Source organism: Pseudophryne corroboree, chromosome 6 (assembly GCF_028390025.1).
Source record: "Pseudophryne corroboree isolate aPseCor3 chromosome 6, aPseCor3.hap2, whole genome shotgun sequence".
Taxonomy (NCBI): domain Eukaryota; kingdom Metazoa; phylum Chordata; class Amphibia; order Anura; family Myobatrachidae; genus Pseudophryne; species Pseudophryne corroboree.
In genome coordinates, this window is record NC_086449.1 from 79,981,522 (window position 1) to 80,009,234 (window position 27,713).

The 27,713-nt window shown below is 44.9% G+C and overlaps 1 protein-coding gene across 2 annotated transcripts in view; it reads left to right on the plus strand.

The window, feature by feature from the left end:
• Nucleotides 1–26,376, plus strand: part of KANK2 (KN motif and ankyrin repeat domains 2) — a 142,824-nt gene extending 116,448 nt beyond the window's left edge. For both annotated transcript variants that reach the window (XM_063931281.1, XM_063931282.1), the window contains exons 13-14: nucleotides 23,897–23,989; nucleotides 24,941–26,376. In XM_063931281.1, the coding sequence (XP_063787351.1) occupies nucleotides 23,897–23,989; nucleotides 24,941–24,997 (150 nt within the window). In that variant the 3' untranslated portion in view covers nucleotides 24,998–26,376. The remainder of the gene's footprint in view (nucleotides 1–23,896; nucleotides 23,990–24,940) is intronic.
• The last annotated feature ends 1,337 nt before the right edge of the window (nucleotides 26,377–27,713 follow it).

Sequence of the window (27,713 nt, forward strand, 5' to 3'; positions counted from 1 at the left end):
GGCAGAGCTGCGGACGCGTCCGCATTTTCTCCCTAAGGTGGTATCAGCGTTTCACCTGAACCAGCCTATTGTAGTGCCTGCGGCTACAGACGACTTGAAGGACTCCAAGTTGTTGGACGTTGTCAGAGCCTTAAAAATATACATTTAAAGGACGGCTGGAGTCAGAAAATCTGACTCGCTGTTTATACTGTATGCACCCAACAAGTTGGGTGCACCTGCTTCTAAGCAGTCGATTGCTCGTTGGATTTGTAACAAAATTCAACTTGTACATTCTGTGGCAGGCCTGCCACAGCCTAAATCTGTTAAGGCCCATTCCGCAAGGAAGGTGGGCTCATCTTGGGCGGCTGCCCGAGGGGTCTCGGCATTACAACTCTGCCGAGCAGCTACGTGGTCAGGGGAGAACACGTTTGTAAATTTTTACAAATTTGATACCCTGGCAAAGGAGGACCTGGAGTTCTCTCATTCGGTGCTGCAGAGTCATCCGCACTCTCCCGCCCGTTTGGGAGCTTTGGTATAATCCCCATGGTCCTTTCAGGAACCCCAGCATCCACTTAGGACGATAGAGAAAATAAGAATTTACTTACCGATAATTCTATTTCTCGGAGTCCGTAGTGGATGCTGGGCGCCCATCCCAAGTGCGGATTATCTGCAATACTTGTACATAGTTATTGTTAACTAATTCGGGTTATTGTTTAGGAAGCCATCTTTCAGAGGCTCCTCTGTTATCATACTGTTAACTGGGTTTAGATCACAAGTTGTACGGTGTGATTGGTGTGGCTGGTATGAGTCTTACCCGGGATTCAAAATCCTCCCTTATTGTGTACGCTCGTCCGGGCACAGTACCTAACTGGAGTCTGGAGGAGGGTCATAGGGGGAGGAGCCAGTACACACCACCTGACCTGTAAAAGCTTTACTTTTGTGCCCTGTCTCCTGCGGAGCCGCTATTCCCCATGGTCCTTTCAGGAACCCCAGCATCCACTACGGACTCCGAGAAATAGAATTATCGGTAAGTAAATTCTTATTATTACTGGGATCTCCCCCAGAGGTGTCTGCACTGTGTATATTGTAATAGAGAGGAGATGTATAATACACAGATATTACTGGGATCTGCCCCCAGAGGAGTCTGCGCTGTGTATAGTGTAATAGAGAGGAGATGTATAATACACAGATATTACCGTGATCTCCCCCAGAGGTGTCTGCGCTGTGTATAGTGTAATAGAGAGGAGATGTATAATACACAGATATTACTGGGATCTCCCCCCAGAGGTGTCTGCGCTGTGTATAGTGTAATAGAGAGGAGATGTATAATACACAGATATTACTGGGATCTCCCCCAGAGGTGTCTGCGCTGTGTATAGTGTAACAGAGAGGAGATGTATAATACACAGATATTACCGGGATCTCCCCCAGAGGTGTCTGCGCTGTGTATAGTGTAATAGAGAGATGTATAATACACAGATATTACTGGGATCTCCCCCCAGAGGTGTCTGTGCTGTGTATATTGTAATAGAGAGGAGCTGTATAATACACAGATATTACTGGGATCTCCCCCCAGAGGTGTCTGCGCTGTGTATAGTGTAACAGAGAGGATATGTATAATACACAGATATTACCGGGATCTCCCCCAGAGGTGTCTGCGCTGTGTATAGTGTAATAGAGAGGAGTTGTATAATACACAGATATTACTGGGATCTCCCCCCAGAGGTGTCTGCGCTGTGTATAGTGTAATAGAGAGGAGATGTATAATACACAGATATTACCGGGATCTCCCCCCAGAGGAGTCTGTGCTGTGTATAGTGTAACAGAGAGGATATGTATAATACACAGATATTACTGGGATCTCCCCCCAGAGGTGTCTGCGCTGTGTATAGTGTAATAGAGAGAAGATGTATAATACACAGATATTACTGGGATCTCCCCCCAGAGGTGTCTGCACTGTGTATAGTGTAATAGAGAGGAGATGTATAATACACAGATATTACTGGGATCTCCCCCCAGAGGTGTCTGCGCTGTGTATAGTGTAATAGAGAGGAGCTGTATAATACACAGATATTACCGGGATCTCCCCCCAGAGGTGTCTGCGCTGTGTATAATGTAATAGAGAGGAGATGAATAATACACAGATATTACCGGGATCTCCCCCCAGAGGTGTCTGCACTGTGTATAGTGTAATAGAGAGGAGCTGTATAATACACAGATATTACTGGGATCTCCCCCCAGAGGTGTCTGCGCTGTGTACAGTGTAATAGAGAGGAGATGTATAATACACAGATATTACCGGGATCTCCCCCCAGAGGTGTCTGCGCTGTGTATAGTGTAATAGAGAGGAGATGTATAATACACAGATATTACCGGGATCTCCCCCAGAGGTGTCTGCGCTGTGTATAGTGTAATAGAGAGGAGATGTATAATACACAGATATTACCGGGATCTCCCCCCAGAGGTGTCTGCGCTGTGTATAGTGTAATAGAGAGGAGCTGTATAATACACAGATATTACCGGGATCTCCCCCCAGAGGTGTCTGCGCTGTGTATAGTGTAATAGAGAGGAGCTGTATAATACACAGATATTACCGGGATCTCCCCCCAGAGGTGTCTGCGCTGTGTATAGTGTAATAGAGAGGAGCTGTATAATACACAGATATTACCGGGATCTCCCCCCAGAGGTGTCTGCGCTGTGTATAGTGTAATAGAGAGGAGATGTATAATACGCAGATATTACCGGGATCTCCCCCAGAGGTGTCTGCGCTGTGTATAGTGTAATAGAGAGGAGCTGTATAATACACAGATATTACTGGGATCTCCCCCCAGAGGTGTCTGCGCTGTGTATAGTGTAATAGAGAGGAGATGTATAATACACAGATATTACTGGGATCTCCCCCCAGAGGTGTCTGTGCTGTGTATAGTGTAATAGAGAGGAGATGTAAAATACACAGATATTACTGGGATCTCCCCCAGAGGTGTCTGCGCTGTGTATAGTGTAATAGAGAGGAGATGTATAATACACAGATATTACTGGGATCTCCCCCCAGAGGTGTCTGCGCTGTGTATAATGTAATAGAGAGATGTATAATACACAGATATTACTGGGATCTCCCCCCAGAGGTGTCTGCGCTGTGTATAGTGTAATAGAGAGGAGATGTATAATACACAGATATTACTGGGATCTCCCCCCAGAGGTGTCTGCGCTGTGTATAATGTAATAGAGAGGAGATGTATAATACACAGATATTACTGGGATCTCCCCCCAGAGGTGTCTGCGCTGTGTATAGTGTAATAGAGAGGAGATGTATAATACACAGATATTACCTGGATCTCTCCCCAGAGGTGTCTGCGCTGTGTATAGTGTAATAGAGAGGAGATGTATAATACACAGATATTACCGGGATCTCTCCCCAGAGGTGTCTGCGCTGTGTATAGTGTAATAGAGAGGAGTTGTATAATACACAGATATTACCGGGATCTCCCCCCAGAGGTGTCTGTGCTGTGTATAGTGTAATAGAGAGGAGTTGTATAATACACAGATATTACTGGGATCTCCCCCCAGAGGTGTCTGCGCTGTGTATAGTGTAATAGAGAGGAGATGTATAATACACAGATATTACCGGGATCTCCCCCCAGAGGTGTCTGTGCTGTGTATAGTGTAACAGAGAGGATATGTATAATACACAGATATTACTGGGATCTCCCCCCAGAGGTGTCTGCGCTGTGTATAGTGTAATAGAGAGAAGATGTATAATACACAGATATTACTGGGATCTCCCCCCAGAGGTGTCTGCGCTGTGTATAGTGTAATAGAGAGGAGATGTATAATACACAGATATTACTGGGATCTCCCCCCAGAGGTGTCTGCGCTGTGTATAGTGTAATAGAGAGGAGCTGTATAATACACAGATATTACCGGGATCTCCCCCCAGAGGTGTCTGCGCTGTGTATAATGTAATAGAGAGGAGATGAATAATACACAGATATTACTGGGATCTCCCCCCAGAGGTGTCTGCGCTGTGTATAGTGTAATAGAGAGGAGATGAATAATACACAGATATTACTGGGATCTCCCCCCAGAGGTGTCTGTGCTGTGTATAGTGTAATAGAGAGGAGATGAATAATACACAGATATTACTGGGATCTCCCCCCAGAGGTGTCTGCGCTGTGTATAGTGTAATAGAGAGGAGCTGTATAATACACAGATATTACTGGGATCTCCCCCCAGAGGTGTCTGCGCTGTGTATAGTGTAATAGAGAGGAGATGTATAATACACAGATATTACCGGTATCTCTCCCCAGAGGTGTCTGCGCTGTGTATAGTGTAATAGAGAGTAGATGTATAATACACAGATATTACTGGGATCTCCCCCAGAGGTGTCTGCGCTGTGTATAATGTAATAGAGAGATGTATAATACACAGATATTACTGGGATCTCCCCCCAGAGGTGTCTGAGCTGTGTATAGTGTAATAGAGAGGAGATGTATAATACACAGATATTACTGGGATCTCCCCCCAGAGGTGTCTGCGCTGTGTATAGTGTAACAGAGAGGAGATGTATAATACACAGATATTACTGGGATCTCCCCCCAGAGGTGTCTGCGCTGTGTATAGTGTAATAGAGAGGAGATGTATAATACACAGATATTACTGGGATCTCCCCCCAGAGGTGTCTGCGCTGTGTATAGTGTAATAGAGAGGAGATGTATAATACACAGATATTACCGGATCTCCCCCCAGAGGTTAGACACTAGGGGGAGAGTTAGGGTTAGGCACTAGGGGGAGGGGGAGGGTTAGGCTGCCATAGGGGACAGTTATGGTTAGACTACTCACCGGGATCTGTCGCCATTGTAACCAGCAGGAATCTGCCCATCGAGCATTTCAGCATTTTGTACCCAACCCTACAGATGTCAGTGATGTGTATAATGTAATAAGAGCTGTATAATACATATATAGTATATTACCAGTGTCAGTGCTGTGTACAATATAAGAGCTGTATAATACATATATAGTATATTACCGGTGTCAGTGCTGTGTATAATATAATAAGAGCTGTATAATACATACAGTATATAGTATTTCTTTTTCATCCACTAGGGGTCACTGGAGTACTCTTGGGATATGGACGGTTCCGCAGGAACAAGGCACTGAATAAATTAAAATTTGGAACTACTCCTCCCCTCCATATCCCAGAGTACCTCAGTGTTTTTTCGGTGCTCACAGTAGCAAGGCTTGTGTGGAGCTGATCCACACTTATTGGATTTTTTTTTTCTTTTTCTTTTTTCGAGTGTTCCACATCCCTTCCCCCCTTCCAATAGGCGTGGGTCCGGGATAGTGGAAGCTGCTACAAGCAGCTGTGGCGTGTCGGGCCTCTCTGAAAGAGCTCCCTCACAACCATGTGCAGGACTACCTGCAGGAAAGGCTGGACGGAGCTTACAGAAGAAGCCCCGTCATAGCCCTCACCACAGGGTCCAGGTATGTTGGGATGGGGCGGTCAGCTCACGCACCGCCCCGCTGTGTGGGGACACTGTGTGTGTGTGTGCGAGCCGCCCGCCGCTGCTTCCAGCGCCCGCCGCCGCTACCTGATTACCGCTGCCTCCCGGCGCTCACTGAGCCGCGCCGGCCACGTTCTTCATGCATAGGCCGCTACACGGCTCTATGCAGCGCGCTCCCCGGCTCCCGCTTCCCGGCTCCGTGTAATAGAGAGCGGTACACGGAGCACGGGGAGCACACAGCAAGAGGAGAAGTGTGTCTTAGCAGCAGCTGCGCTGCATATGTTATTAGAATAGGCTATTAAGCCCTTTGTTAACAGGTTTCACTTATAGGTGCAGATGGGAGTGTAGGTCTTACACTAAAGGTTTAAATACAGCATATGTATGTTTTTATTTAAATCTGCTTGGATAAGTTATAAGTCTGCATTTTGTGTTATACTGTAAGCATGGGGGCATATTTAACCATGCTTCCTGTTTTTTCCTGTTGTGTTTCCAGAATTTCCTGTACTACATCTCTACTCCATTGAAGGCGCAGGGTTGTAGGGGGATTTTGGGATCAGATTTCATATTGCTGGCGTGCACTGCACTTGGCCAAATATATATTTATAGAGACACCTTAGTGCTATTTACTGAGTCGCGCAAGTTGTCTGTCTTTGTATTTTGGATTGTCTGTCGGCATAATGAGTAAGACACCAGCAAAAGCTAAAAAAACTAAAAAGCAGTTTCACTGCAAGGTCTGTAACAGTGTGTTACCGGATGGATCTACCACATGTACAGTATGTTTGGTGAATTCTGCTACAAATACAATTTCTGCTCCGGGTTCAAAGCCAATTTCAACCCCGGACCCTCCATGGGCTATGCTAGCAGATGTCCTGGCTGGATTGCAATCAGAATTGGCCGCCACTCGGCAAGAGCGGGAGGCGACAAGATCGGAGTCTAGGGTGAGACCTCTAGAACTACCGGAGGGGTCTCAGCCTTACCAAAAGTCCAAATCCTCTTTAGGTAGAAGGGATAAGTTTAATTTGTCTTATAATTTACCGGTTTCTGCTATGTTGCTTTCTGATGATTCTATGCCAGACCTCACTGCGCAAGATGAGGGTGAGGAGGGCGAAGTAGACCAGCAGTCAGATGGTGACGATTTTGACAGCCCGGGCATTGATAATCTCATCAGAGCGGTGCATCAGTCTCTGAAATTTACAGGAGCCTCTGACAAATGATGAGGTCGTCTTTACTAAACGACAGAGAACTCCAATGTGTTTTCCTGTTTCGGAATCTCTTAATAAGATGTTACTAGAAACACGAAAGAATCCGGATAAACGGTTTGCTATACCTCACAGATTTAAGTCTAGTTACCCGTTTCCAGAGTCTGTAACAGCTACATGGGAGAATCCGCCATTGGTGGATTCGTCTGTGTCTAAACTTACAAAGAAATTAACCATACCAGTACCAACTGCTTCTACGCTTAAAGACCCTTCAGATCGTAAAATAGAAGCTATGCTAAAGTCCATGTATATAGCAGCAGGGGTGTTGCTTAGACCTGGGTTGGTTGGCATTTGGGTAACTAAGGCGCTAATGGTATGGATAACAGAACTCAAGTCTGCCTTAAGTGATGATCACCTTATACTTCTCGCTGATCAAATCTGGGAAGCTGCTGACTATCTATGTACAGCTTCTACTGACGTCTGTCAGCTCACTTCTCGCCTTTCATCATCGCTAGTTACAGCACGACGAGCGCTCTGGCTGCGTTCTTGGCAAGCGGAGGCGGAGGTCAAAAGAGGTATAGAAGCGTTACCTTACGGTGGCGAGAAGTTGTTTGGTCCTGAATTGGACAAATGGATTTCTGAGGCCACGGGAGGCCATTGCCTTCAACAGTACCTAGAAGGAGGTATTCTGGACCTGCGTTCAAATCCTTTAGACCCCAGTCCTTTCGCAGGCGTGGCAGAGGAACGGCCACACCTGGTAGACGAGGTCGGGGACGTGATTTCCAACAAACCAACACCATTCGTCAGGACTCTAAGGTCACCGGCAAGCCAGTAGCATGACGGGCTCCCAGCCCATCTCGGATCTCCAATTGTGGGAGCACGCCTTCAGACGTTCCAGTTGGCGTGGCTTCAGACGTCCACAGATGGGTGGATCCGCAATTTAGTCTTAAAAGGTTACAAAATAGAGTTCGACTGTCTCCCGCCAATGCGGTTTTTCAAGACAGGACTGCCTGTGTCGGACGACAGGAGGCGGTTCTGCAGATTGCCATTCAGTCTCTGCTCGATGCAGCAGTTTTGATTCCGGTCCCTGTACACCAACAGGGTCAGGGTTATTATTCCAGTCTGTTTGTGGTACCAAAGCCGGATGGCTCGGTCAGACCAATATTGAACTTAAAGGGTCTCAATCAGTACGTCACTTACTACAGATTCAAGATGGAATCTCTGCGGTCAGTATTTGCAGGTCTAGAGCCACAGGAATTCATGATTGCACTGGATCTCAAGGATGCGTACTTACACATTCCGATTTGGCCACCTCATCAGAGGTTCTTGCGGTTTGCAATATGGCAGAACCATTACCAGTTTCAGGCTTTACCGTTTGGCCTCTCGTCAGCGCCTCGGGTATTCACCAAGGTGATGTCTGTGATGATAGCTCATCTCAGATCCCTGGGAGTGATAATAGTTCCGTACTTAGACGATTTGCTCATCAAAGCTCCGTCTCCGTCTCAACAAATCCTCCTTCAACAGGCGTTGCTAACATACAATGTACTGGTTCACCACGGTTGGATTGTCAATTTCAAGAAATCACATCTAATTCCGTCTCAACGACTTCAATTCCTAGGTATGATTCTCGATAGGGCAAATCAAAGAATTTACCTACCAGAACAGAAAGTTCAGGTCATTCGTCATCTGGTACAATTAGTGCTCAAGCCACGCAATCTCGGTTCATTTGTGCATTCGCCTCTTAGGCACAATGGTGGCGGCTTTCGAAGCGCTTCAGTTCGGAAGACTTCACTCACGTCCTTTTCAACTGGATGTGCTCGCACAGTGGTTGGGCTCGCATCTGCAGATTCACCGCAGGGTGAGGTTGTCTCCTCGGGCCAGAGTGTCTCTACTCTGGTGGCTCAAAGTACAGAATCTAACTGCAGGGAAATGGTTCGGCTCCTGGAATTGGATAATTCTCACGGCGGACGCGAGTCTCAGAGGTTGGGGAGCTGTAGTTCCAAATTATCAGCTCCAGGGTCTCTGGGCGGATCACGAAAGATTGCTGTCTATAAATGTCCTGGAACTCCGGGCAATTTACAATGCACTACGACAAGCAGTGCACATGCTTCGGGCTCAGACTGTTCAGGTGCAGTCAGGCAATGCGACACCGGTCGCATACATCAACAAACAAGGAGGAACGAAAAGCCGCATGGCAATGCGGGAAGTAGCTCGAATCCTCAATTGGGCCGAGTATCACCAAGTGATATTGTCGGCAGTATTCATTCCGGGAGTGGACAACTGGGAGGCGGATTATCTCAGCCGTCGGGATTTTCAGCCAGGAGAATGGGCATTAAATCCAGAGGTGTTTCACATGCTGGTCCAGAGGTGGGGTTACCCTCAAGTGGACCTGATGGCATCTCGCCACAATCACCAAACGCCCCAGTATGTGTCCAGAACGAGAGATCCAAAGGCAGTGGCGGTGGATGCTCTCACAATCACGTGGCCGTACAGCCTCGTGTATCTGTTTCCACCGTTTCCGCTGCTCCCTCAGTTGCTAAAACGGATCAAAAGAGAGTCTGTCACAGTCATACTAGTGGCGCCTCATTGGCCTCGGAGAGCTTGGTCCTCGGATCTCCGCGGACTACTTGCAGACGATCCTTGGCCGCTCCCACTACGTCCGGACCTGTTACAACAGGATCCGTTCCTTTACCCCGATTTAGCGCGGCTGCGTTTGACGGGGTGGCTGTTGAGACAGCCCTCTTAAGAAGAGAGGGCATTCCAGAATCGGTTATACCAACCATGTTACGAGCTAGGAAGCCGGTTACGGCAGCTCATTATTACAGAACTTGGCGTGCCTATATAGGTTGGTGTGAAGCTAGGAAGTTTCCAACTTCATCTTTCAAGTTATCCCGTCTTTTGTTATTTCTACAGATGGGGTTAGATGGAGGTCTGTGTTTATCCACACTAAAAGTGCAGATATCTGCGTTGTCAATTTACTTTCAAAGAAGATTGGCTCTATTGCCGTCGGTACACACTTTTCTGCAAGGTGTCCTCAGAGTACAGCCTCCATTCACTCCACCTACTGCGCCATGGGACTTGAATCTGGTTTTAGATTTCTTACAGTCTTTATATTTCGAACCCTTACAACAAGTGGATATTAAGTTTCTCACTTGGAAAACAATTTTTCTCCTAGCCTTAGCTTCGGCAAGGCGTGTTTTAGATTTGGGTGCCTTGTCATGCAAGCCACCGTATTTAGTGTTTCATGATGACAGAGCGGAACTTCGGACGAATCCCGCTTTCCTACCAAAAGTAGTGTCCTCTTTTCACATCAATCAACCAATAGTAGTTCCTGTGTTAACAGGAGATTCTGGAACCTTGGATGTAGTACGCGCACTACGCGTTTATGTATCCCGAACGTCTACAGTTCGTAAGACGGATACGTTGTTTGTTCTCTACGATGCTGCCAAGATGGGTTGGCCAGCTTCTAAGCAGACCTTATCCAGATGGATAAAACTGACCATACGTCAGGCTTACCTTCATGCTAGGTTACAGCCACCTACATCAGTAACAGCTCATTCCCCACGTTCTGTGGGAACGTCATGGGCAGATGGTCGTGGAGCTTCTACGACACAGCTTTGCCGTGCGGCTACATGGTCTTCAGTGCACACGTTTGTGCGCTTTTACAAGTATGATACTTTTGCGGCATCAGCATCTAGCTTTTGGCCGCCTAGTGTTACAGGTGCCAAACAGCTCTCCCGCCCACGGGGGAAAATTTGGTACGTCCCAAGAGTACTCCAGTGACCCCTAGTGGATGAATAAGAAAATAGGATTTTGGTACTTACCAGGTAAATCCTTTTCTTTGAATCCATAGGGGGCACTGGACGCCCACCCAGAGCAGTTTTACCTGGTTTGTGGTAAGTTCAGAGAATCTTATGGTAACACACTCTCACCGACTGGTTCAAATTATTAAGTTCTATCGGTTATGGTGTCAACTGTGAGTTGTCAGTAAGGTTATGTGTCAACTTTATTGTTGTCCGTTTTGTTATATGTAATTCTCCATTGTCAACCCCTCTATAGCTCCTGTTCGTCTCAGTAAAAAAACACTGAGGTACTCTGGGATATGGAGGGGAGGAGCAGTTCCAAATTTTAATTTATTCAGTGCCTTGTTCCTGCGGAACCGTCCATATCCCAAGAGTACTCCAGTAAGTACCAAAATCCTATTATTACTGGTGTCAGTGCTGTGTATAATATAATAAGAGCTGTATAATACATATATAGTATATTACCGGTGCCAATGCTGTGTATAATATAATAAGAGCTGTTTAACACATATATAGCATATTAACAGTGTCAGTGCTGTGTATAATGTAATAAGAGCTGTATAATACATATACAGTATATTACCAGTGTCAGTGCTGTGTACAATATAAGAGCTGTATAATACATATACAGGTTGAGTATCCCTTATCCAAAATGCTTGGGACCAGAGGAATTTTGGATATCAGATTTTTCCGTATTTTGGAATAATTGCATACCATAATGAGATATCATGGTGATGGAACCCAAGTCTAAGCACAGAATGCATTTATGTTACATATACCCCTTATACACACAGCCTGAAGGTAATTTTAGCCAATATTTTTTATAACTTTGTGCATTAAACAAAGTGTGTGTACAGTCACACAATTCATTTATGTTTCATATACACCTTATGCACACAGCCTGAAGGTCATTTAATAAAATATTTTTAATAACTTTGTGTATTAAACAAAGTTTGTGTACATTGAGCCATCAAAAAACAAAGGTTTCACTATCTCACTCTCACTCAAAAATGTCCATATTTCGGAATATTCCGTATTTCGGAATATTTGGATATAGGATACTCAACCTGTATAGTATATTACCGGTGTCAATGCTTTGTATAATATTATAAGAGCTGTATATTAGAGATGTGCACCGGAAATTTTTCGGGTTTTGTGTTTTGGTTTTGGATTCAGTTCTGCGGCCGTGTTTTGGATTCAGACGCATTTTGGCAAAACCTCCCTTAAAATTTTTTGGCGGATTCGGGTGTGTTTTGGATTCGGGTGTTTTTTTTCAAAAACAGCTTAAATCATAGAATTTCGTGGTAATTTTGATCCTATAGTATTATTAACCTCAATAACCATAATTTCCAGTCTATTCTGAACACCTCACAATACTATTTTTAGTCCAAAAATTTGCACGAGGTCGCTGGATGACTAAGCTAAGCGGCACAAACACCTCAATATCACAGGAATTATACGTTCTAATCAATGGTATTATTGGTCCAAATCACTGGAAGAAAATTACAAATTCACAGGAATCATTCATTCTAATCAATGGTATTATTAATCCAAATCACTGGAAGAAAATGTCAAAATCACAGGAATTATTCGTTCTAATCAATGGTATTATTGGGTCAAATCACTGGAAGAAAATTACAAAATCACTGGAATCATTTGGCAAGATCACTGTAATTAATTATTAATTATAAATCACTGATATTAATTTGTAAAATCTCGCTATCGCCTGCCTAGTGAAGTGGAATCTAGATGGGATTTTGTACCGGGGACACAATAACTTCATCAATTGTCTAAATCCCAATGCACTAATGGCGGAAAACGGGCGCATGTCTAACAGCGCACTGATTATACTGAGAACTGATTATACTGATCAATCACTGATTATACTGAGCAATGATGATACTACGGAGAACTGACACTGAGCAGCGAGAACAGCACTGGACTATTGTACTGTAGTATACTGATCACCACAATGCTGCACTGTACTACTATATACTGCTCACAACAATGCAGCACAGATACGGGTACTAGAAGTGACACAGAGCTGCAAGATACAGCAATGGCCTACTGTACTGTACTACTATACTGGTGGTCACCAAAATGCTGCACTGTACTACTATATACACTGCTCACAACAATGCAGCACAGATATGGATACTTGAAGTGACACGGAGCTGCAAGATACAGCAATGGCCTACTGTACTGTACTACTATACTGGTGGTCACCAAAATGCTGCACTGTACTACTATATATATATACTGCTCACAACAATGCAGTACAGATATGGATACTTGAAGTGACACGGAGCTGCAAGATACAGCAATGGCCTACTGTACTGTACAACTATATACTGTTGGTCACCAAAATGATGCACTGTACTACTATATATACTACTCACAACAATGCAGCACAGATATGGATACTTGAAGTGACACGGAGCTGCAAGATACAGCAATGGCCTACTGTACTGTACAGCTATATACTGTTGGTCACCAAAATGCTGCACTGTACTACTATATATACTGCTCACAACAATGCAGCACAGATATGGATACTTGACGTGACACAGAGCTGCAAGATACAGCAATGGCCTACTGTACTGTACAGCTATATACTGTTGGTCACCAAAATGCTGCACTGTACTACTATATATACTGCTCACAACAATGCAGCACAGATATGGATACTTGAAGTGACACAGAGCTGCAAGATACAGCAATGGCCTACTGTACTGTACAACTAGATACTGTTGGTCACCAAAATGCTGCACTGTACTACTATATATACTGCTCACAACAATGCAGCACAGATATGGATACTTGAAGTGACACGGAGCTGCAAGATACAGCAATGGCCTACTGTACTGTACTACTATACTGGTGGTCTCCAAAATGCTGCACTGTACTACTACATATATACTGCTCACAACAATGCAGTACAGATATGGATACTTGAAGTGACACGGAGCTGCAAGATACAGCAATGGCCTACTGTACTGTACAACTATATACTGTTGGTCACCAAAATGATGCACTATACTACTATATATACTGCTCACAGCAATGCAGCACAGATATGGATACTTGAAGTGACACGGAGCTGCAAGATACAGCAATGGCCTACCGTACTGTACAACTAGATACTGTTGGTCACCAAAATGCTGCACTGTACTACTATATATACTGCTCACAACAATGCAGCACAGATATGGATACTTGAAGTGACACGGGGCTGCAAGATACAGCAATGGCCTACTGTACTGTACTGTACAACTATATACTGTTGGTCACCAAAATGCTGCACTGTACTACTATATATACTGCTCACAGCAATGCAGCACAGATATGGATACTTGAAGTGACACGGAGCTGCAAAATACAGCAATGGCCTACTGTACTGTACAACTATATACTGTTGGTCACCAAAATGTTGCACTGTACTACTATGTATACTGCTCACAGCAATGCAGCACAGATATGAATACTTGAAGTGACACGGAGCTGCAAGATACAGCAATGGCCTACTGTACTGTACAACTATATACTGTTGGTCACCAAAATGCTGCACTGTACTACTATATATACTGTTGGTCACCAAAATGCTGCACTGTACTACTATATATACTGCTCACAACAATGCAGCACAGATATGGATACTTGAAGTGACACGGGGCTGCAAGATACAGCAATGGCCTACTGTACTGTACTGTACAACTATATACTGTTGGTCACCAAAATGCTGCACTGTACTACTATATATACTGCTCACAGCAATGCAGCACATATATAGATACTTGAAGTGACACGGAGCTGCAAAATACAGCAATGGCCTACTGTACTGTACAACTATATACTGTTGGTCACCAAAATGTTGCACTGTACTACTATGTATACTGCTCACAGCAATGCAGCACAGATATGAATACTTGAAGTGACACGGAGCTGCAAGATACAGCAATGGCCTACTGTACTGTACAACTATATACTGTTGGTCACCAAAATGCTGCACTGTACTACTATATATACTGGTGGTCAACAAAATGCTGCACTGTACTATTATATATACTGCTCACAACAATGCAGCACAGATATGGATACTTGAAGTGACACGGAGCTGCAAGATACAGCAATGGCCTACTGTACTGTACAACTATATACTGTTGGTCACCAAAATGATGCACTGTACTACTATATATACTGCTCACAACAATGCAGCACAGATATGGATACTTGAAGTGACACGGAGCTGCAAGATACAGCAATGGCCTACTGTACTGTACAGCTATATACTGTTGGTCACCAAAATGCTGCACTGTACTACTATATATACTGCTCACAACAATGCAGCACAGATATGGATACTTTAAGTGATACAGAGCTGCAAGATACAGCAATGGCCTACTGTACTGTACAACTAGATACTGTTGGTCACCAAAATGCTGCACTGTACTACTATATATACTGCTCACAACAATGCAGCACAGATATGGATACTTGAAGTGACACAGAGCTGCAAGATACAGCAATGGCCTACTGTACTGTACAACTAGATACTGTTGGTCACCAAAATGCTGCACTGTACTACTATATATACTGCTCACAACAATGCAGCACAGATATGGATACTTGAAGTGACACGGGGCTGCAAGATACAGCAATGGCCTACTGTACTGTACTGTACAACTATATACTGTTGGTCACCAAAATGCTGCACTGTACTACTATATATACTGCTCACAGCAATGCAGCACAGATATGGATACTTGAAGTGACACGGAGCTGCAAAATACAGCAATGGCCTACTGTACTGTACAACTATATACTGTTGGTCACCAAAATGTTGCACTGTACTACTATGTATATTGCTCACAGCAATGCAGCATAGATATGAATACTTGAAGTGACACGGAGCTGCAAGATACAGCAATGGCATACTGTACTGTACAACTATATACTGTTGGTCACCAAAATGCTGCACTGTACTACTATATATACTGGTGGTCACCAAAATGCTGCACTGTACTATTATACTGCTCACAACAATGCAGCACAGATATGGATACTTGAAGTGACACGGAGCTGCAAGATACAGCAATGGCCTACTGTACTGTACAGCTATATACTGTTGGTCACCAAAATGCTGCACTGTACTACTATATATACTGCTCACAACAATGCAGCACAGATATGGATACTTGAAGTGACACAGAGCTGCAAGATACAGCAATGGCCTACTGTACTGTACAACTAGATACTGTTGGTCACCAAAATGCTGCACTGTACTACTATATATACTGCTCACAACAATGCAGCACAGATATGGATACTTGAAGTGACACGGAGCTGCAAAATACAGCAATGGCCTACTGTACTGTACAACTATATACTGTTCGTCACCAAAATGTTGCACTGTACTACTATGTATACTGCTCACAACAATGCAGCACAGATATGGATACTTGAAGTGACACGGGCTGCAAGATACAGCAATGGCCTACTGTACTGTACTGTACAACTATATACTGTTGGTCACCAAAATGCTGCACTGTACTACTATATATACTGCTCACAGCAATGCAGCACAGATATGGATACTTGAAGTGACATGGAGCTGCAAGATACAGCAATGGCCTACTGTACTGTACTACTATATATTGGTGTTCACCAAAATGCTGCACTGTACTACTATATATATATATATATATATATATATACTGCTCACAACAATGCAGCACAGATATGGATACTTGAAGTGACACGGAGCTGCAAGATACAGCAATGGCCTACTGTACTGTACAACTATATACTGTTGGTCACCAAAATGCTGCACTGTACTACTATATATACTGGTGGTCACCAAAATGCTGCACTGTACTATTATACTGCTCACAACAACGCAGCACAGATATGGATACTTGAAGTGACACGGAGCTGCAAGATACAGCAATGACCTACTGTACTGTACAACTATATACTGTTGGTCACCAAAATGCTGCACTGTACTACTATATGTACTGCTCACAACAATGCAGCACAGATATGGATACTTGAAGTGACACTGAGCTGCAAGATACAGCAATGGCCTACTGTACTGTACTACTATACTGGTGGTCACCAAAATGCTACACTGTACTACTATATATATATATATATATATATATATATATAGTATGTAATGCAGCAGATATTGAACACTGATGATCAGTATACTGTCTAGAACTGAGTGACACTGAGCTGCAAGATACAGCAATGGCCTACTGTACTGTACTACTATAATTATATACTGGTGGTCCCCACAATGCAGCACACTGAGCACAGATATTTGCAGCACACTGAGCACAGATATGGAGCTTTTCAGGCAGAGAACGTAGATATTTGCAGCACACTGAGCACAGATATGAAGCTTTTCAGGCAGAGAATGTAGATATTTGCAGCACACTGAGCACAGATATTTGCAGCACACTGAGCACAGATATGGAGCTTTTCAGGCAGAGAACGTAGCCACGTCCTCTCCGTTCAATCTCCAATGCACGAGTGAGAATGGCGGCGACGCGCGGCTCTTTATATGGAATACGAATCGCGTGAGAATCCGACAGCGTGATGATGACGTTCGGCCTCGTTCGGGTTAACCGAGCAAGGCGGGAAGATCCAAGGCTGCCTTGGACCCGTGTAAAAATAAGAATTTACTTACCGATAATTCTATTTCTCGTAGTCCGTAGTGGATGCTGGGGACTCCGTCAGGACCATGGGAATAGCGGCTCCGCAGGAGACAGGGCACAAAAGTAAAAGCTTTAGGATCAGGTGGTGTGCACTGGCTCCTCCCCCTATGACCCTCCTCCAAGCCTCAGTTAGGATACTGTGCCCGGACGAGCGTACACAATAAGGAAGGATTTTGAATCCCGGGTAAGACTCATACCAGCCACACCAATCACACTGTACAACCTGTGATCTGAACCCAGTTAACAGCATGATAACAGCGGAGCCTCTTAAAAGATGGCTCACAACAATAATAACCCGATTTTTGTAACAATAACTATGTACAAGTATTGCAGACAATGCGCACTTGGGATGGGCGCCCAGCATCCACTACGGACTACGAGAAATAGAATTATCGGTAAGTAAATTCTTATTTTCTCTAACGTCCTAAGTGGATGCTGGGGACTCCGTCAGGACCATGGGGATTATACCAAAGCTCCCAAACGGGCGGGAGAGTGCGGATGACTCTGCAGCACCGAATGAGAGAACTCCAGGTCCTCCTCAGTCAGGGTGTGCCCCTGACCAAGTATCAGCTCGGCAAAGTTGTAAAGCCGAGAGCCCTCGGGCAGCCGCCCAAGATGAACCCACCTTCCTTGTGAAATGGGCATTTACATATTTTGGCTGTGGCAGGCCTGCCACAGAATGTGCAAGCTGAATTGTACTACACATCCAACTAGCAATCGTCTGCTTAGAAGCAAGAGCACCCAGTTTGTTGGGTGCATACAGGATAACAGCAAGTCAGTTTTCCTGACTCCAGTCGTCCTGGAAACTATATTTTCAGGGCCCTGACAACATCTAGCAACTTGGAGTCCTCCAAGTCCCTAGTAGCCGCAGGTACCACAATAAGCTGGTTCAGGTGAAACACTGACACCACCTTAGGGAGAAACTGGGGACGAGTCCGCAGCTCTGCCCTGTCCGAATGGACAATCAGATATGGGCTTTTGTGAGACAAACGCCGCCAATTCTGACACTCGCCTGGCCGAGGCCAGGGCCAACCGCATGGTCACTTTCCCTGTGAAATATTTCAAATCCACAGATTTGAGCGGTTTAAACAACCAATGTGATTTGAGGAATCCCAGAACTACGTTGAGATCCCACAGTGCCACTGGAGGCACAAAAGGGGGTTGTATATGCAGTACTCCCTTGACAAACTTCTGGACTTCAGGAACTGAAGCCAATTCTTTTTTGGAAGAAAATCGACAGGGCCGAAATTGGAACCTTAATGGACCCCAATTTGAGGCCCATAGACACTCCTGTTTGCAGGAATGCAGGAAACGACCGAGTTGAAATTTCTTCGTGGGGCCTTCCTGGCCTCACACCACGCAACATATTTTCGCCACATGTGGTGATAATGTTGTGCAGTCACCTCCTTCCTGGCTTTGACCAGGGTAGGAATGACCTCTTCCGGAATGCCTTTTTCCCTTAGGATCCGGCGTTCAACCGCCATGCCGTCAAACGCAGCCGCGGTAAGTCTTGGAACAGACATGGTACTTGCTGAAACAAGTCCCTTCTTAGCGGCAGAGGCCATGAGTCCTCTGTGAGCATCTCTTGAAGTTCCGGGTACCAAGTCCTTCTTGGCCAATCCGGAGCCACGAGTATAGTTCTTACTCCTCTACGTCTTATAATTCTCAATACCTTGGGTATGAGAAGCAGAGGAGGTAAGACATACACCGACTGGTACACCCACGGTGTTACCAGAACGTCCACAGATATTGCCTGAGGGTCTTTTGACCTGGCGCAATACTTGTCCAGTTTTTTGTTCAGGCGGGACGCCATCATGTTCACCTTTGGTCTTTCCCAACGGTTCACAATCATGTGGAAGACTTCCCGATGAAGTCCCCACTCTCTCGGGTGGAGGTTGTGCTGAGGAAGTCTGCTTCCCAGTTGTCCACTCCCGGAATGAACACTGCTGACAGTGCTATCACATGATTTTCCGCCCAGCGAAAAATCCTTGCAGTTTCTGCCATTGCCCTCCTGCTTCTTGTGCCGCCCTGTCTGTTTACGTGGGCGACTGCCGTGTTGTTGTCCCACTGGATCAATACCGGCTGACCTTGAAGCAGAGGTCTTGCTAAGCTTAGAGCATTGTAAATTGCCCTTAGCTCCAGTATATTTATGTGGAGAAAAGTCTCCAGACTTGATCACACTCCCTGGAAATTTTTTCCTTGTGTGACTGCTCCCCAGCCTCTCAGGCTGGCCTCCGTGGTCACCAGCATCCAATCCTGAATGCCGAATCTGCGGCCCTCTAGAAGATGAGCACTCTGTAACCACCACAGGAGAGACACCCTTGTCCTTGGAGATAGGGTTATCCGCTGATGCATCTGAAGATGCGATCCGGACCATTTGTCCAGCAGAATCCCACTGAAAAGTTCTTGCGTGGAATCTGCCGAATGGAATCGCTTCGTAATAAGCCACCATTTTTCCCAGGACTCTTGTGCAATGATGCACTGACACTTTTCCTGGTTTTAGGAGGTTCCTGACTAGCTCGGATAACTCCCTGGCTTTCTCCTCCGGGAGAAACACCTTTTTCTGGACTGTGTCCAGAACCATCCCTAGGAACAGCAGACGTGTCGTCGGAAACGGCTGCGATTTTGGATATTTAAAATCCACCCGTGCTGTCGTAGAACTACTTGAGATAGTGCTACTCCGACTTCCAACTGTTCTCTGGACCCTGCCCTTATCAGGAGATCGTCCAAGTAAGGGATAATTAAGACGCCTTTTCTTTGAAGAAGAATCATCATTTCGGCCATTACTTTGGTAAAGACCCGGGGTGCCGTGGACAATCCAAACGGCAGCGTCTGAAACTGATAGTGACAGTTCCGTACCACGAACCTGAGGTACCCTTTGTGAGAAGGGCAATTTGGGACATGGAGGTAAGCAACCTTGATGTCCAGGGACACCCTATTGGTTCGCTATCACTGCTCTGAGTGACTCCATCTTGATTTGAACCTTTGTATGTAAGTGTTCAAAGATTATCCATTTAGAATAGGTCTCACCGAGCCGTCCGGCTTCAGTACCACAATATAGTGTGGAATAATACCCCTTTCCTTGTTGTAGGAGGGGTACTTTGATTATCACCTGCTGGGAATACAGCTTGTGAATTGTTTCCAATACTGCCTCCCTGTCGGAGGAAGACGTTGGTAAAACAGACATCAGGAGCCTGCGAGGGGGAGACGTCTCGAATTTCCAATCTGTACCCCTGGGATACTACTTGTAGGATCCAGGGGTCCACTTGCGAGTGAGCCCACTACGTGCTGAAACTCTTGAGACGACCCCCCACCGCACCTGAGTCCGCTTGTACGGCCCCAGCGTCATGCTGAGGACTTAGTAGAAGCGGTGGAGGGCTCTGTTCCTGGGAATGGGCTGCCTGCTGCAGTCTTCTTCCCTTTCCTCTATCCCTGGGCAGATATGACTGGCCTTTTGCCCGCTTGCCCTTATGGGGACGAAAGGACTGAGGCTGAAAAGACGGTGTCTTTTTCTGCTGAGATGTGACTTGGGGTAAAAAAGGTGGATTTTCCAGCTGTTGCCGTGGCCACCAGGTCCGATGGACCGACCCCAAATAACTCCTCCCCTTTATACGGCAATTCTATGTGCCGTTTGGAATCTGCATCACCTGACCACTGTCGTGTCCATAAACATCTTCTGGCAGATATGGACATCGCACTTACTCTTGATGCCAGAGTGCAAATATCCCTCTGTGCATCTCGCATATATAGAAATGCATCCTTTAAATGCTCTATAGTCAATAAAATACTGTCCCTGTCAAGGGTATCAATATTTTCAGTCAGGGAATCCGACCAAGCCACCCCAGCGCTGCACATCCAGGTTGAGGCGATCGCAGGTCGCAGTATAACACCAGTATGTGTGTATATACCTTTTTAGGATATTTTCCAGCCTCTCAGCTGGCTCCTTGAGGGCGGCCCTATCTGGAGACGGTACCGCCACTTGTTTTGATAAGCGTGTGAGCGCCTTATCCACCCTAAAGGGTGTTTCTGGCGGGAAAGGGTATACCGCCAATAATTTTCTATCGGGGGAAACCCACTCATCATCACACACTTCATTTAATTTATCTGATTCAGGAAAAACTACAGGTAGTTTTTTCACACCCCACATAATACCCTTCTTTGTGGTACTTGTAGTATCAGAAATATGTAACACCTCCTTCATTGCCCTTAACATGTAACGTGTGGCCCTAAAGGAAAATACGTTTGTTTCTTCACCGTCGACACTGGAGTCAGTGTCCGTGTCTGTGTCGACCGACTGAGGTAAAAGAGCGTTTTACAGCCCCTGACGGTGTTTGAGACGCCTGGACAGGTACTAATTTGTTTGCCGGCCGTCTCATGTCGTCAACCGACCTTGCAGCGTGTTGACATTATCACGTAATTCCTTAAATAAGCCATCCATTCCGGTGTCGACTCCCTAGAGAGTGACATCACCATTTCAGGCAATTGCTCCGCCTCCTCACCAACATCGTCCTCATACATGTCGACACACACGTACCGACACACAGCACACACACAGGGAATGCTCTGATAGAGGACAGGACCCCACTAGCCCTTTGGGGAGACAGAGGGAGAGTTTGCCAGCACACACCAAAAACGCTATAATTATACAGGGACAACCTTTATATAAGTGTTTTTCCCTTATAGCATTTTAATATATATATACATATCGCCAAATAAGTGCCCGCCCTCTCTGTTTTAACCCTGTTTCTGTAGTGCAGTGCAGGGGAGAGCCTGGGAGCCTTCCCACCAGCATTTCTGTGAGGGAAAATAGCGCTGTGTGCTGAGGAGAATAGGCCCCGCCCCCTTTTCGGCGGGCTTCTTCTCCCGTTTTTCTGAGACCTGGCAGGGGTTAAATACATCCATATAGCCCCCAGGGGCTATATGTGATGTATTTTTAGCCAGAATAAGGTACTATCATTGCTGCCCAGGGCGCCCCCCCCCAGCGCCCTGCACCCTCAGTGCTGCTATGAAGTGTGCTGACAACAATGGCGCACAGCTGCAGTGCTGTGTGCTACCTTATGAAGACTGAAGAGTCTTCTGCCGCCGGTTTCTGGACCTCTTCACTTTTCGGCATCTGCAAGGGGGTCGGCGGCGCGGCTCCGGGACGAACCCCAGGGTGAGACCTGTGTTCCGACTCCCTCTGGAGCTAATGGTGTCCAGAAGCCTAAGAAGCCAATCCATCCTGCACGCAGGTGAGTTCACTTCTCTCCCCTAAGTCCCTCGTAGCAGTGAGCCTGTTGCCAGCAGGACTCACTGAAAATAAAAAACCTAAAAACTTTTACTCTAAGCAGCTCTTTAGGAGAGCCACCTAGATTGCACCCTTCTCGGCCGCGCACAAAATCTTAACTGGGGCTTGGAGGAGGGTCATAGGGGGAGGAGCCAGTGCACACCACCTGATCCTAAAGCTTTTACTTTTGTGCCCTGTCTCCTGCGGAGCCGCTATTCCCATGGTCCTGACGGAGTCCCCAGCATCCACTTAGGACGTTAGAGAAATAGGTGAAGTTCGGGGGGGTTCGGATCTCGGTGAACCGAACCCGCTCATCTCTAATACATATATAGTATATTACCGGTGTCAGTGCTGTGTATAATATAATAAGAGCTGTATAATGCATATATAGTATATTACCGGTGTTAGTGCTGTGTATAATATAATAAGAGCTGTATAATACATATATAGTATATTACCGGTGTCAGTGCTGTGTATAATATAATAAGAGCTGTATAATACATATATAGTATATTACCGGTGTTAGTGCTGTGTATAATATAATAAGAGCTGTACAGGTTGAGTATCCCATATCCAAATATTCCGAAATACGGAATATTCCAAAATACAGAGTTTTTTGAGTGAGAGTGAGATAGTGAAACTTTTGTTTTTTGATGGCTCAGTGTACACAAACTTTGTTTAATACACAAAGTTATTTAAAATATTGTATTAAATTACCTTCATGCTGTGTGTATAAGGTGTATGTGAAACAAATGATTTGTGTGAATGTATACACACTTTGTTTAATGCACAAAGTTATTAAAAATATTGGCTAAAATTACCTTCAGGCTGTGTGTATAAGGTGTATATGAAACATAAATGCATTCTGTGCTTAGACTTGAGTCCCATCGTCATGATATCTCATTATGGTATGCAATTATTCCAAAATACGGAAAAATCCGATATCCAAAATACTTCTGGTCCCAAGCATTTTGGATATGGGATACTCAACCTGTATAATACATATATAGTATATTACCGGTGTCAGTGCTGTGTATAATATAATAAGAGCTGTATAATACATATATAGTATATTACCGGTGTCAGTGCTGTGTATAATATAATAAGAGCTGTATAATACATATATAGTATATTACCGGTGTCAGTGCTGTGTATAATATAATAAGAGCTGTATAATACATATATAGTATATTACCGGTGTCAGTGCTGTGTATAATATAATAAGAGCTGTATAATACATATATAGTATATTACCAGTGTTAGTGCTGTGTATAATATAATAAGAGCTGTATAATACATATATAGTATATTACCGGTGTCAGTGCTGTGTATAATATAATAAGAGCTGTATAATACATATATAGTATATTACCGGTGTCAGTGTATACAGGAAGCACACGTGTCTTATCATTGCCTCTCTCTGTGACAGGATGGCAGCACGGCTCTCTCTATTGCGCTGGAAGCTGGACAGAATGACATAGCAATGCTGCTATATGCTCATAACTCCAAGACCTCCAGCCCAGTAAGTATTTGCTGGGGGGATGAAGATTCCCTTTAACTGTTAAATATTAAAGCTGTTTTTATGTAGAATGACTTAAATCTCAACTATGTATAGGTCTGTTGGGATGATTTGTAACCAAAAGATGCATGCTTATGTGTTTGAGCACAATATAAGATTTATTCTATTATAACAAATCTAACAGAGTGACACAGACAGGAGGGAGCTATGTGACATGAGGTCTGTCCCTCCCACCACAGGGTGACAGAAGCAGGACGGAGCTATGTGATATGGGGTCTGTCCCTCCCACCACAGGGTGACACAGACAGGAGGGAGCTATGTGACGTGGGGTCTGTCCCTCCAACCATAGGGTGACACAGACAGGAGGGATCTATGTGACGTGGGGTCTGTCCCTCCCACCACAGGCTGACACAGACAGGAGGGAGCTATGTGACGTGGGGTCTGTCCCTCCCACCACAGGGTGACACAGACAGGAGGGAGCTGTGACATGAGGTCTGTCCCTCCCACCACAGGGTGACACAGACAGGAGGGAGCTATGTGACGTGGGGTCTGTCCCTCCCACCACAGGGTGGCACAGACAGGAGGGAGCTATGTGACGTGGGGTCTGTCCCTCCAACCATAGGGTGACACAGACAGGAGGGAGCTATGTGACGTGGGGTCTGTCCCTCCCACCACAGGGTGACACAGACAGGAGGGAGCTATGTGACATGGGGTCTGTACCTCCCCCCACAGGGTGACACAGACAGGAGGGAGCTATGTGACATGGGGTCTGTCCCTCCCACCACAGGGTGACACAGACAGTAATACAATAGGTTAGTGCATCATCCATGATAAGATGGTAACAGCTATGTATGTATGTAGTGTAATGCTTTTATTGGGAAATAGCTTAGAGGGCGTTTCGGGACCTCTGTATATAACTGTTTATCAAATATTGTCCGTTTCTTTACTTCCCAGGGAGACGAGAAGACTCTGAACACTCCAAGTGTAAACCCGAGTAATGAATCCCAGTAAAAGGAAGATTTGGGGTTACCAGCTTCCACCCTTTGCCGCCCACTAGGCCTCACCTGAGCAGAGGTGGAGGTGGCTCATTTCCTCTGCATGCCGTCCAGAGCCTCAAGGCTTCCCCTCAAACACTGCACTGCAATAACCACTATGCACCCAGCTTCAGCACCATGGAGAGAGGAAACAGAAGGCAGGGAGAGGGTGGTCAGGTGGGGTGTGGGGGTGGTGAGTGCAGGTCTGCAGACTACTGCTATGAAGTTTTAGACAATGTGATTGAAAGAGAAGGCAGAACAGAGGCAAAGGAGAGAGTGGGACATAATGGCCGATTATGGTGGGAATCGAGAATGTGGGGTTTTGATCATCTACAGACAGAATAAAGGTCAGAAGGAGAGACATGTCATAATAATGAAGCTATATGTGACAGAGTAATACAATGATGGATGAGGCACAGTGAGAGCTGTTTACTAACACTGCACTAAACCAGTGTTTTCTGACTCATTCTCAGTGACCCCTAGCAGTGCATGTTTTACAGATCTCCTCGGTGTACCAAGTGCAGCAGCACCTGTGGTGTCAGCTAGTAATGACCACACCCGTGCAGCTGCTAGGAGATCTGAAAAACATGCACTGTTAGGGGGCATCGAGGACTGGAGGTGGTATACACTGCACTAAACCATAACACCAAATCAGCAATTAGATTTTTGCTGACTAATCCAAAGTAGACAATGAAAGCAACTGTGTGATTGGCTGGTATGGTTTTAGTATAAATAAGGACGTATCAGAAATGCTAATACGTGCTTAGGTATTTAGAAAGTTAGAAACGGCAGCTGGGATAGTATAGACTACAGCAGTGTTTCCCAACCACGGTCCTCAAGGCACACTAACAGTCCTGGTTTTAGTGATACCCAGGCTTGAACACAGGTGACTTAATTAGTACCTCAGTTATTTTGATTTAACCATCTGTGCTGAAACCTGGATATCACTAAAACCTGCACTGTTGGTGTGGCTTGTGGAACACGGTTGGGTATGCCTGGACTACAGTGATTCCAATGAAAGCTACTTAAGAAAGTTGAATGAGAGCAGTAAGATGTGTGTGCAGCCTGGCAGCAGGAATATTATTATAGTGGAGGCGATAGGTGGAAATACCAGATAGACCCTCTCTCCCATTGGTCCTCTCTCAGTCGCTTCCATACACCAGCCAGTTAAGCTCATTCCATAGGATTCAGCAATAATATTTGTGATTATTGGTTGTAATAGAGGCACTGCAATATACATATATATATATTTTTGTTATCCATACTTATATGTCAGATGGTTTCTTTGAATACTTGTATTTTAGGAAGTGTATCACTATATAAATATATGTATATAAATAAATAGATATAAACCAGCATATTGTCTTTATCTATGTAACTCATGTTAATCACACTTCTCTAGGTCATTCGGTAGTAATGTCTTTTTCTGTTTATTAAGACACAAATGTATGTGATTTATCAGGCCCTTCCACCATTTGTAGTCAGCCATGCCATGCATTGAGGCTAAGCAGTTTATTGTGCACAGAGAAGAGAACTGATGATTATTGGATTACTGTACTTTTGGTGATTGCTATTTTTTTAATGAACTTTTACATAGTACCATCACATCATGCAATGAATTACAGAGAATGCTTTTAATCATTCATGTAAGCCATTGTTTTTAATAACAATTACTAATAGTTACAGTCTAATATAGGTTTCCCTTTAAAGAGTTAGATACAGTATCTTTAAAGCATACATCTGATTTCTTAGCTATCCTACTTTAAATCATCTCCTTTTAAAAATGTCTCTGGTGGGAAAACAGTTATGGCTGCTTAGGGCTCTCATCATACTATATGTAGACAGAGGTGGAGTGAAAGATGGGTATCTGTACAGTATATAGAGCTCAGAGCGGCATTCCAAAGACACTCTGCTCACTACATCATGGGCCTTTTGACTGTGGTTACCATGGTAGTCTGTGACACTCGGAAAAATTATAAGTCATACTACAAAAAGGATATCCTGGAGCTAGAAAAGGTTCAGAGGCGGGTGACCAAACTAATTAAGGGTATGGAGACGCTGGAATACGAGGAAAGGCTTGCAAGACTAGGCATGTTTACACTGGAAAAGAGGAGATTAAGAGGGGACATGATCAACATTTACAAATATATAAGGGGACAATATACAGATCTTGCGCAGGACCTGTTTTTGGTTAGATCAACACAGAGAACTCGTGGACACTCGCTCAGGTTGGAGGAGAGGAGATTCCGCACAATACGGCTTTAAAGGCTTTTTTACGGTAAGGACGATACGTGTTTGGAATTCCCTGCCTGAGGGAGTTGTAATGGCCGACTCAGTCAACACCTTTAAGAATGGGTTAGATAAATTCCTAATGGATAAGGATACACAGGGTTACGGGGCATAGTCACGCACTATGGTTATTATAAAAAAGAGGGGTAAAACTTAACGGCAGTCATCAACATCAGTCAAAATTTTAAACAAAATAATCCTGCATACGAGACCACAAAAAGGTTGAACTCAATGGACAATTGTCTTTTTTCAACCTTAGATACTATGTTACTAGTTACCATCCCGTCAAAATGATGGAACAATGGCCCTCATTCCGAGTTGATCGCTAGCTGCCGTTGTTCGCTGCGTAGCGATCAGTTAAAAAAACTGCAATACTACGCATGCGTATTGGCCGCAATGCGCAC